Raw genomic sequence first — 12628 nt, forward strand, 5'->3', positions numbered from 1 at the left:
GCTTACTGGCCTTAAAGGGTCATATGACAAGAACATGGATGTGTGTTTCAAATAAGTCACTCATTGCTAATAGCTTTTTTTCTGCTTTTAAAAAGACATCCCAATGCCCTTTGCAAAACATTTACATAATCTCAGTGATTTTTAAATATATTTTATGCAAAAGTAATATGGGTATTTATGTCTTGCTTCCCCACTCCCCCTGCCAACAGGCCTAAAAGCATCTGATATAATTAAAACAAGCTAGAATACAGGTGCCTTCTTTGTATTCACTACAAGCCATCCTCTAGTTCAGCTCGAGAAGAAATTAAGCTTCATAGAGATTGTTGGAGATGCAACAATCCTAAATGATAGGGTCACGGCTAAAAAAAGTTTTCATTCCTGCCTACTGTACCCATCAAACAGAAAGAAAGGGAACCTTCTGGTTAAAACAGAATTAAATATTCGTGTTTTTAGATGCAAGGTCCTGCAAGGTCAGCACAATTTCTCTTTAGCTACAGAGCTCCTATACCCAGCTTGCTGGAGGGTAAATGGTAATGACTGGGGAAGGCACTGGCAAGGCCACCCCGTATTGAGTCTGCCATGAAAACGCTGGAGGGCATCACCCCAAGGGTCAGACATGACCCGGTGCTTGCACAGGGGATACCTTTACCTTTACAGAGCTCCTATAGTACATAATCTTTTGTCACTTAGATAGCTGTTGTCTTTATTTCACATATATATTTTTTAAAGACACTATTGTTACAGGGAACACACACCTGCACAGCAGCAGGACAAGAAAGACCAGTTCCCAGTTCTTTTGTTTTTGTTTTTACTTTTCGACCGGCTGCTGCCTCTGCAGGACCCCATTTCTCATAACGTCTCAGACTCCCAGGATGGCACCAGGCCTACTCATCAATGTGAGAAAAAGAAGCATCAGGGAACAGAAAGGAAGTGACTCAGCTTCCAGCTGGAAGCCACAGTGATAACTTGTGTGTCTTCTGGATAAACAGCCACAGCCTCAGACAGTTTCCTTTATTTCCAAGATCTGTCATCCTAGTGGTGGCAGCAAAAAAAAAAAAAAAAAAACAGCCTCATAATTAGTGATTAAAAATATAAATCACAGAAGGTTCTCTTGGGTTTTCCCAAGTGCAGAAATGCTGTTGGGTACACACACACACAGCACCCTCATTGAGTAGAGATGCAATTTCACATCCAGCACTTTACTTCTAGCCTCTTGATCAGCTGATGAGCCAATCCATTTGCCAGTAATTCACTAAGGAGGGTCAGGCAGCCACAAGGGAAGGAAAAGGCTCTACCCAGTTTGTTTGTGTATGGCCACTAGTTAAATCCGGAAATTCAGAAATCTGATCAGTGCAATAGGTTTCTTCCCTTGTGCTAAGCACGCAAAAGACGTACAACTTACCAGGCATCCGTTTATTTGTCCCCATAATGTTTCTTCTTCCCTCAGTGCTGGTTGTCAGTCTGTTCTCTTCCTAACCATTTTATCTATCCACCTCGGCAATGACGAGTTTGCATTACCAAACTAGCCGTTGCTTTAGTTGCTGCCAGACAGGGACCAGCAGTTTCTCCCTTTGACTTAGGAAAATACTTTAGAACAGAACTTCATAAACGCTATAAAATGCCAGCAGTTGTGCGTAAAGGGAAATGGTCAAGTTCCTTCCTTTCTCAGTCTATAAAAGTGGGACAGCTAAATTGCTGTAATGACAAATGATATTTTATTTCAGCTGTTAATAGGAACTTAATTTACCAGCCCATTGTTTCATAGATTTCAATCTATCCATCTGAAAATATTCTGATGTTACTGCCATCAGATGCATGCTATCAGATAAGCTATTGATAGCTGCACTGCATTCTTACCAATTACAAGATACTCCAACAAACACCTCTGCAAACTCCATCAGGTCTGGACTCTGTTCCAGCTAAGAGTATCTTTTCTATTGTGCTGGAACCAATTTCCATGTAGGGAGAGACCTCTCATAAATTATCATGCATGCTTTCAGTTTTTTAAAACCACTTTGAGACAGCACTTGTATAAATGAAATAAATACACATCCTAACTTCTAACTGGCAACCAGTGATGAGGGAGGGATCTCACATTACCTTATGGTAGGAATGCTAGCCTCCAGGTAGGAACTAGCAGTCCCCTGGAATTACAGCTCACCTCCAGACTACAGAGATCAGTTCCCTTGGCAAAAATGGCTGTTTTGGAGAGTAGCCTCTATGTTATTGTATCCCTGATCTCCCTAGGCACTATCGCCAAATCTTCAGAAATTTCCCAACCAGGAACTGGCAACCCGACCCCCACCACCCTCACCAGTGGCCAGGGGAGAACTCACAACCCTACCTTATGGCACATGTAAGATCCACCTTTCTTGACTCTGTCTGTCCCTGTGTGGGGTCCTTTCTGTGGATGGAAGGAAAAGAATTACTGTTTTGCATGGATACAATATAGAAACAATCACATGAGACATAAAAAGTATCAGAGATGGAATAGTAGGAAACATAAAAAGTATCAGGAATGGATGAGTGGAGGAGCTACAATCCTCAAACTGCAGCTGCTTTTTAAACTGGGAGGGGGGGTTACCCTTGAAAATAATTACATTGTGGGAGCTTGAAGACAGTCCAGAGTAATTGCTCAGCTTCAACATAGCAGCAAATGCTTCAGCATCTAATTGCTGCTTTCTTCCATCAAGACTGTAGCAAGCTATTTTGGTTGTGCTAGAGAAGTGTATAATGTGCTGCTAAGAGCTTGGTGACAAGAACGAATTTGTGATGATGCATTGAAAAATGGACTGAAATCAGTAGACCGGTATCTGCTCCTGGCTTTCGGTCTCTAGGCTGGAGATGCAAAATGTTACGCCAATAAAAAATGAAGTCATCCCTGGGGTGAATTTATTTGGTGCCGAAATCCAATCTAATTTTGGATTCAGTGACAGGCATATCTCCATAATGATGCACTGATAGCAGGCTACTGCCTGGGAGACGGAGTAAAACATAGGTCTCACTTTTCTCCATCCACAGACATGACGAAAAAAGTAAACTACCTTCATTAAACACTGAGACGTTAGAGCAACGTCATAACTTTTTAAATGTTAGAGATGTATATAGCAGGTCTTTAGAATATCCTTGAAATTCACTGGAACATTCGTGCAGTTACTAGGAATATTTCCAGGTATGTACACACAGAGCAGCCACAGCAGCATTAAAGATGGGAGGAAGAGGTTGCCTAACTAGATGGAGATCCAGGACTGAAACATCCCAGTGCTTTACTCTGAAATGATGCAATGTTATGGTTTATCTTAAGAGTCACGTCACAAGGGAGGGGGCGGTTCCACAGAGCTGCTATTTGCTTCATTGACCCCCTTTATGCACGCCATCAGCTTCCCCGCGCTGATGCCGTGGCATTGTGGTGGGGCACAATGCCCCGCCGTTTCCTGTGTACGCATGGGAGCGGGGCATGCTGGGTTGCCCCAGTATAATATGTGCGCTTTACACCAGGGCCAGGAGGGCCGGATCCCTGCTGGCAGAGGTGAGTGAAGTGGCGGGGGTGGGGGAGGTGGGGAGGGGCCAGAGGGAGTGGGGGGCAGGGAGTCGCTCCTGCCAGCTCCATGACTCCACGGAGCCCACAGGGGCATGCGGAGTCCCTTAAGGGACACCGCAAGTCGAGGCTGGGCAGGCCGACAGGCCTGACGCTGGCAATTATGCACAGCGCCGGCCTGCCGCAGCCCCGGCTTACGGAAGATCCCATGTTTGCTTAACGCGGGTCTTCCGTAGCCCTGGGCCGGGAGGCGCCTGCACTGGCGGTGGCAGCAAGCGTTATCAGGGATTTTCCCAGAAGCGCTGCTGCCGCCAATGCGGGCAATATGGCCCGTGCATAATGGGCCTGACAGAGCAATATACGGGCAACAGAGTCAGCACCCTCTTCCTCACAAAGCAGTCTCAAGTCAGATCAGGGCCTCAAGCCGTTGCCATTCACAAAGAGAGTGCGCTTGGGAGGTCCAGGCTTCCTGCTCCCAGCATTGCATCTAATTAGGCCCTGCTCATATCTGAAAATATATTTTGGACTCCCCAGTTGAGTAGCACATCACACTTGAAAGCCCTCTTTGTTACTGGATGTGAGGGGTTCGGTTATCAAAGTTAGGTCAAAGCTTCATCCTTTTGCCAAGTCTTCATTCTGCCTGACTATTGTACGAATGTTGATGACTGGTGATACTGGGCTTTGTTTATCCTATTTTTTTGCTAGTTGTTTGTTGCTGTGGTTTTAAAGTTTTGTGTTATATTAACCCAGGAGTCTTGTCAATACCTTTTCTAGTGCCTACCAAGTGTTTTCAGGTGAGGGAGGCTTCTGATTAGGCATGCCAATTCCCAGGGAACGGGGGGGATCCCCCTGGAATTACAGGTCATCTCCAGAATACAGAACTCAGTTATCCTGGAGAAAATGGATGCTTTGGAGGGTGGGCTCCATAGCATTATATAACACTGAAGTCCCTACCCACCCGCTCCTATCTCCACCCCCAAAGTCTCCAGATATTTCTCAACCCAGAGCTGGCGACCCAACCTCTGATGACTATTGGAGAGTTTATTGACTGTGCAGATTTCCTACAAAGCTGTTCCCACAGCACAAGGATCTGTACCATACTACTGAAGTTAAGCCATGGCAGTCATGTTGTGACTGGCTCTGCCTCCTGCAGCAATTGTTCTGTGGCAGCCCTTTTGTTGGTGCACCCACCAGGCCTTGTCAGAATTCCAAATGTTCTCGCAGGCTCAAAAAGGCTGGGGCCCCCAGTATTTTGTCAATGAAGGAATAAATGAAAAGTCTTCCACCTACTCAGAACAAGGTAACAGAAAACACCGCATTCCCAGAAATGCAGACCCCACCTCCCAGTGTAGACTGCTTTTAAAGGAGACAGAAAATTGCCTCTATGTGGCTTCATTAATCATTTATCCAGTAAATTGTAAGGAAAGAGCTATTGCAGAGCTTCTCACAGCCTCCAGCTCTCTCTTGGGGTTGACCATTAGTGGGGACCTAGGGAAGAAATCTTCCAACACCGTTTCTAATGGACAACACACCTCAATCTTGAAAGTGCTATGCCAAGAAAAGCATCTTTTCCCTTATAGCAAACATTTGCCAAGTGCAAACACTGTAGAACTTTGTGTTGTGATTTAACAAGGATTACCTGGTCAAGCTATAGCAGTTTAGTGAAATGTAGAAGTTTAGCAAATCCCAGTAAGGAGTTTCATTAGAGAATAAAAGTCAAATTATTATTCATGTTGAGAAGGTACCAATGCTAACATTCAGCTAATCCTAGAATTCATCTTTAGACATTATAGCTCTGCCATATGCTTATTCTCTAATGTTATTTTTAGACTTGTAAATATTCTGCACCAAAATAAACTAAACACTGCACTGAGCAATCTGCATACACAATGCAGATTAAGTACATTAAATAATAATCATGCGTACTTTATTGTGCTAGTAATGTGGAGGGGGAAGGGACCGCTTAGACCAGCCATTTTCAACTTTTTTACTGTTGAGAAAACTCTGGAACATTTTTCAGATTTCGAGAAAACCCAGAAGTGGCAAGATAGTGCCCAACAGGATTGAGACACATAAGGCCCCTCCCATTCCCACCCCCTCCAGGCTCATCATTGGACATTTTGAGAGGGGTTGAAATGACCATATATCGTCATATCATGCAATAAATGTTTAACAATTTTTTAAATATATTCTAAAATATATTTTAAAAATTAATTAACTCCCACCCATTTAGGAAACCCTTCCATGGTTTCATGAAACCCTTGTTGAGAGAGCCTGACTTAGACCAACAAAGTTACATTCCTGACTTGCTGAAATTCTAAACACCTCTCCCTTTACAGATACTCATCAGATGTTGGTTACACAATTTCAAGCCCATAATCATAGCCAAGAAGGTCTAGCAATCAGCTTCTCACAAACGTACACCAGATACAATATAAAAACTAAGATAGAATGGTGACTTCTGTGCCCACCCCTATATTCAATAGAAGCCCTCCTGGATCAGATCAGAATTCCTTCTGGTCCAGCATCCTGCATCCCACAGTAGCCAATCAAATGCTTCTAGGAGAGCAAAGCAGTAGTACTTTGCTGCTGTCTCCACCATTAATCCCCCACCATTAATCACTGCAAGTGAATGATACATGAACTGTGAACATAGAGACTCTACTTGGCTGTCATGTGACAATCACATCCTTGGTCAGTAAAATCCATAAATGAATGCATGCTTATCCGACCCTTATTCCAATATGCTCATAGTAGCATGTAACTTTCCGTACTCATCCATTTTATTTTCACAACCACATCCTTAGGGACATAAGGCCAAGAGCAACTGGCCCAGAGAAACTCAGTGAATGGTGTGTCTATATGGGGACTTGGATTTCCCCAGGGCTAATCAAGTACTTTAACAATGTATGTAGTATACAGAACAATACTTTTTTGTGTAACCTGAATCTACTGCCAATCAATATCCTCGCATGACCCCACATTTTAGAGTTATCAAAAAAGAAAGGGCATGTATAATTCTATAAACTCTGTCTATCCCACCTCAGTGGTTTTATAAACTAAAAAAACCCAAATTCTTTAGCCTTTCCTCATAGAGAAAATGCTTCACATTCTTGATCATTTGTGTTACCCCTTTTCATTGCATGCCTTCCAGCTGTATGATATAGATTTTTGAAATGGAATGTACACAATATTCCTAATGTGGCCATCTCAAAGATAAAGCCATTGTAATACTGGCCACTGTATTCTTAATTGTGAATATCCCTATGCCTGTGGGTGGGGGTAGAATAGCTCTGGGTAGTAGAAGAGAATTCTTAAAGCTCTTTGTGGTTATTCATCTTCTGCCTTTTAATCCGCAATTGCAAACATGGTCCAAAATAAGAACTTCTGGAGCTGCATGTAATTCTTAAGCTCTGATGCTTAATCTTAAGGCATTTCCGTTTTAAGGTGCCTTCGACAAAAATCCCTCAACCAGGAACATTCAAGGTATCAGTCCACTTTCTTGAACTGCCCACAGCTTGAACAGGGCACCTTGTGGCTACGTTATGTAAAACAAACCAAAGATTCAGAATTTGGTAAGCAACTTTACCATACTCTGATGTCAGAACAACTTGAGAAGTAATGAGGAAACCATATTTCAATTTTACAATTCCTTGCTGCTATTTAACTAGCACTGCAGCTTATAGAAATGATAACCTTCAATTAGCTAGATTTTTTCCCCCTATTAAGCCCCTCTGATTAATTATATGCAAGCCCAAGGTAAAACGACAGAGTGGTTTGGCCTGAAAAGGATGAATTAAACTGAAATGCAGATTGAAAAGCAGGATTAGTACCCAGAGCTACATTATTGGATCACTTCAGCTATAACCTCCCAGAGGATCTACTGCATTACACAACATTATCCCCTTAATGGAATCCCTTTCAAATATAGATATTATTTCATTAGACCGGAGGGAATGCTTTAGGAAGCAGAAAGGCTTCACAATGGAATCATTTCTTCCATTTGCCAGATATTCTTTCCCATCCTAGCAGTTCTCCTGTTTCTTTTGCCTCATCTGCCTGACCACTATTTCCACCATATTTTATAAGCAGACCTTCATGATCTATTCTAATGGAGAGGTAAAGCTTGGGAACCAAATCTAGCTAACAGAGTTTGTTTTTTTAAACCATCAAACACAATGATCCATGTGTAAAAGCCCAAATCAGAACAAAATAGAATGGGTTGGATCATCACTATCACTAGCAGAAGGCACAGCTTTTAACTGACACTAGAGGAAGGAGAGAACAATTTTGCCACCTTGCCCATCACAACTGCAGTGACCTGAACCTCGCAGCTATTAACCCAAATGGTCCTGCGATCTTTGGAATCTAGTTTCTGAGGTCTGGGAAAGAATGCCAGGAGGAAGAGAATGCAATGAAGATCTGCATGCTTCCCACTAATACTAGTTAGAATCCAACCCAACGTAACAGAATTTTAAATTGGAGTGCACTAAACAAAAACACATCGAAATATTACGCACAAGACTAAAGTTGGAGGCATCTCTTTAAATGCCGTAGTGTTCAAAATTCTAAAACAGAAAGGTGAGGCCCTGTTCTTTCCCACCCACCCCCTATCCAATTTTATAACAGAGGAAGGGCCTCCTCATGGAATTGCAGTGGACCAGGAGCCCCAAATTAATTAGAATTCCACGAGCCCCAAATTAATTAGAATTTTAGGAGCGGTTACCAGTTCTAGATATAGGGTACATCAAGACACTAAAGCAAGTTAGCTTGTGACAGGTGTCAATTTGACTTGCTGTGTGCTCTACCATTCTCTCCTTCCCTGAGCATGAAGGGCAATGAAAGCCTTCTTAGTTTGGGAAGTCATTCATTAAAACTGCAATTTACCATGATGTCTGCCTATGAGCACCTGGTCAAGCTGAAGTTTAACGTTCCCTACAAACCAGGATTAAACTTTGTGGGGAGGAAGCAAGGGGGCCTGCATTTAGACACCATAGCAGACTCGAGTTTAGCGGAATGTTTTCAAAACTGGAAGGCCTCCTGTCACGGAAGGTGGGAGATCTGCACAAGCAGAAGAACAAATCAAGTTTGTGTCTGTTACGAACAAATTCCTATTTGTGATGTCTGAATGCAACCACAGATGGAGCCGATATTCCAAGAAAAACTTATACACTATAATGGAGCTGAAACAAATTTGGCATTCCTGAATAATTACTGAATCCTAATACCATACTGATATTGGGATTCAGGAACATCGGGAAATACTGACGTTTTTCAGGTTCAATATACCCAAACCTAGAAAAGAACACCCCTACTACAATCTATTCTCACTTAACACCAACATCATTTTTAAGAAACAGTTTTGGTACTTAATTTCACATGAACAAACCCGAATCTGCCTTATCCTGAATCAGACCGTCTGTCCACAGAGGCGTGTATTGTTTACTCAGACTGGCAGGGACCCAGGCTCTGAGGCAGACGTCTTTTGCATTGTCTACTACCTGGCCCTTTCAAATGCAGATGCCAGGATTGGACCTGGCACTGCTCCTCAATGGAAATGGATATTTAGCGTCATAGCTAAAGTTCGGTTTCCATTATGGAAAAGCACTTCCATCAGCAGAATGGAAATTTTCTTCCTCCTCCCTTCTCCAGTACACTGAGCTCCTAAAAAAATGGAGAGAGGGGGAGGGAGAGAGAGAGAGAACGTGTGCATGTGCACGGGGGCAGGGGGGTTGTATGATATCAGAAGCACTTTAGTCTGGAGTAAATCCTTACTCTGCTTTAATCCTTAGTAGCTATACAACCCTTGACTTCGCTTGCCTTAAAAGCCATAGTTTTTGCTGCCACTTGACAGCTTTTTCCATCACTGCCACCCATTCAAGTGTTAAACATCTCTATGTCCTGGGTCAAATTTATTAAAATTTAGCTTCTGCATGCATGAGGCATATCTCCCGCTGTTCTAACCTCTTTTGACTTGATATTCTTTCTTATTTATAGGTATTTAATAAATAGCCTGCCCTTCCTTCCAGAAGTGCATTTTATCCTCACCACAACCCTACAGGGCAGCTTTGGCTATCAATGTGCAGTGGTATCCAGAAGGAAAGGCACTGCCTGAAAGGGACATAAGTGAAATTTGCAGGTGTGGAACAGACTGACATGATCATCTGATTTTTCCAAACCTTTTCCTAAGGCATTAATGGCAAGAGTCCTTATGGGTGTTCCTCATACATGAGTGGCAGTTATAGAAGAAGAAGAAGAAGAGTTGGTTCTTATATGCCACTTTTCCCTACCCAAAGGAGGCTCAAAGCGGCTTACAGTCGCCTTCCCATTCCTCTCCCCACAACAGACACCCTGTGGGGTAGGTGAGGCTGAGAGAGCGCTGATATCGCTGCCCGGTCAGAACAGTTTTATCAGTGCCGTGGCGAGCCCAAGGTCACCCAGCTGGATGCATGTGGAGGAGTGCAGAATCGCACCTGGCATGCCAGATTAGAAGTCCGCACTCCTAACCACTACACCAAATGTATCATGTGCTAAACACGGTGAACTCTAATGGATCCAATCAGCCATCGCATGCAGCCCACAGCATATAGATAACGCTTTATGCTAAAGTCCAAGTTTCAAAAGGAGCCATTTATTAATGCAACTACAACAGAGTAGCTTCTCCACCAGACTCCTAGAGTGTCTCATCCCAGCACCACTGTCTTATGTGTAGTGTACTATGCCACATCGCCAGTTTCATGCAAAGAGATTTTTGCCTTTTTTTTCCAGCCGATTGGCGCATCAACTGGAATGCCAGATGACCTTCCTATATCGGCCACCAATAACTGCACTTGTAAATAAGTTTTTGTAAGAAAAAATATTCCCCCAACAGAAGGTCTCATGGTCTTTTAGATAAAGACAACTCGAAAGTGGCTTTAAGCACTCACAACAACAACTGGATATAACAAAGTAACCAAGTTACACACATGGACTTGCTGCGGCAAAACAAAAAGTTAAATAGGCAGGGTATGAATCACTGAACCAAACATGCTCCCAAGAATATTGACGGAAACAACCAATTCAATTTGGATTTTTCCCCTCCACCAATCAAATAAATTGGGACAGAAAGTCTGTCATCTTTTACAGGTGGGTCTCTTTTGCTGTTTTGTGATATTTGGATTCCATTCTAGCCTCCAAGCTCTTGACAGCTTTAAGTACACTTTAAAAGCACACATAACACAGCAGAATAAAATGAACAAAAAGAATGGCAGAACTCCCAACAAGACTCCTTTTTTCCCAGCTAAAGATCCCAGGCGCTAGGAGGCCAGCTCAGATGGGAAGTACTTTCATTGCTTCTAGAAGATCCTCAGGTTTTAGCAGGCTCCATGAGAAGCAACCACCACAATCATGAAGTGACAATTACAGTAGATATCTTTCACTTCACCTACTGCATGATCCTTTCATGATCCCTGGGGATTGAACCTGAAACCCTCTGCATGCAAAGCAGATGCTCTACCCCTGAGCCACGGGCATTCCCAATAGCATAGTCTTTAGGGTTCAATGGGGAGTCACCAGTCCCTTTTTCACCAGCTGAAATTTTCTGGATCCAACCGGTATTCAAACCAAGTAATCTATGAGAACCTGAAAGTTCATCAAGAAATCGTGGTGCCCAACTTGAGAGGGCTGGGGGGTGCAGAGCAGCACTTGCCTGTTTTTCTATTGGGAATGTAAGACAGGGAGAATTTAGTTCACTGTGCCTACCTTAGCACCCCAGCCAGAGATCATGGAGAAACAAAACAGAACAACTTCCAAACGGAACGTCTTTTCTAAATACAGCAGAAACCACAGCAGAAAACATAATGGCCTTTGAAGTGGACTGGCTGACTGGCTGTGGAAGGCACACTGCCTGCCTGCCTGTCTTTTCCAAGTTGTGACATTGCCTGCGGAAATAAACAGAGAAAGGGAAACAGGCAGCAGCCCAGAGCCAGGCGCTGCGCTATTCTGTCCCAGGAAGAGGTGTCCATCATTGATTCACTGGGTATATTTAATACATAAGTCGGTCAGGCTGCTCTTTTGCTGGAAGTTTGCAGAGCAGCTTCTACCTGTGCTTGTCCTTCCCCTTGGATATCATAACACCTTGCTTGTAACTCTTCTTAATGCCTTCCATCCAGAACCTGGACCCAGGAGGAGAAAGTGAGGGAAGTATTTAGGCCAAAAGTGGTAAGATGGACCACAACCCTTTCTATAAACCAGAAGAAATCGCTACCATGGGTAAGATCAACCCTATACATAAGCAAAGAGTGTTTAGACTGCAGTACAGAGTCCATGACAATTACAAAAGCAGCAAATGAGATGCTCTAAGAAATTCCAGGTTATGCAAGCCACGTTACAGTGTAAGAACGTGTTTAACAAGTGCTTCTTCAAACATGTAAACTGCCCGCATCTGCTAACACTTATGAAGTGCACCGAGACACTGTTGTGTAATTTTGGCATGTACAGTATTTGCTGGCGTATAAGACTACTTTTCCCCCCTGAAAAACATCCCTCCAAGTGGGGGGGTCGTCCTATACGCCAGGTGCACTTCAGATGGGATAGACATAGCTGCCCATAATGGCCCATAGTACCGTAATGTAATGTAACAAGCTCTATATTTTGAGTGGAAATGTTGGGGGGTCGTCTTATACGCCCAGTCGTCTTATACGCCGGCAAATACGGTACATAGAATGGAAGGCTCCAGCTTTCTGTGATGTCAGCCGCTGGGTGCCAGAAGATGCACAGCTTTACCCGGCAAGCAGGCATTGCCACTGCTAGTTTAAGTTACACAGCTCATCTATCACCCCATGCTTGGCTGCAAACCACATACAGTTGACAAAACAGAAGCTGGTCAGCAGTTCCTCCTTTCTCCCCTACACATGCTGCATGTACAAATGGCAGCATGAACCACTCCTGACCATTCATGAGTTCATGAGTAAAAGACACTTGAGAGAGGGAAAGGAAAATTAAAAGGCGGAAGGGGAAAGGCAAGTGGAAGTGAGGAACAATGGAATAAGAAGTGAGGGGGAGATTTCCCTATGTCCACTGAATTTGTGAAGCTACACAACTATCCAGGTG

General features: G+C 43.4%; 1 protein-coding gene across 1 annotated transcript in view; it reads right to left on the reverse strand.

Moving 5' to 3' along the window:
• The window catches only part of SUMF1 (sulfatase modifying factor 1), a 75994-nt gene that overhangs the window by 16939 nt on the left and 46427 nt on the right, over positions 1 to 12628 (reverse strand). Inside the window, exon 8 of the mRNA XM_077325236.1 lies at positions 2345 to 2404. Within this exon, the coding sequence (XP_077181351.1) occupies positions 2345 to 2404 (60 nt within the window). The remainder of the gene's footprint in view (positions 1 to 2344; positions 2405 to 12628) is intronic.

Source organism: Paroedura picta, chromosome 3 (genome assembly GCF_049243985.1).
Source record: "Paroedura picta isolate Pp20150507F chromosome 3, Ppicta_v3.0, whole genome shotgun sequence".
Taxonomy (NCBI): Eukaryota; Metazoa; Chordata; class Lepidosauria; order Squamata; family Gekkonidae; genus Paroedura; species Paroedura picta.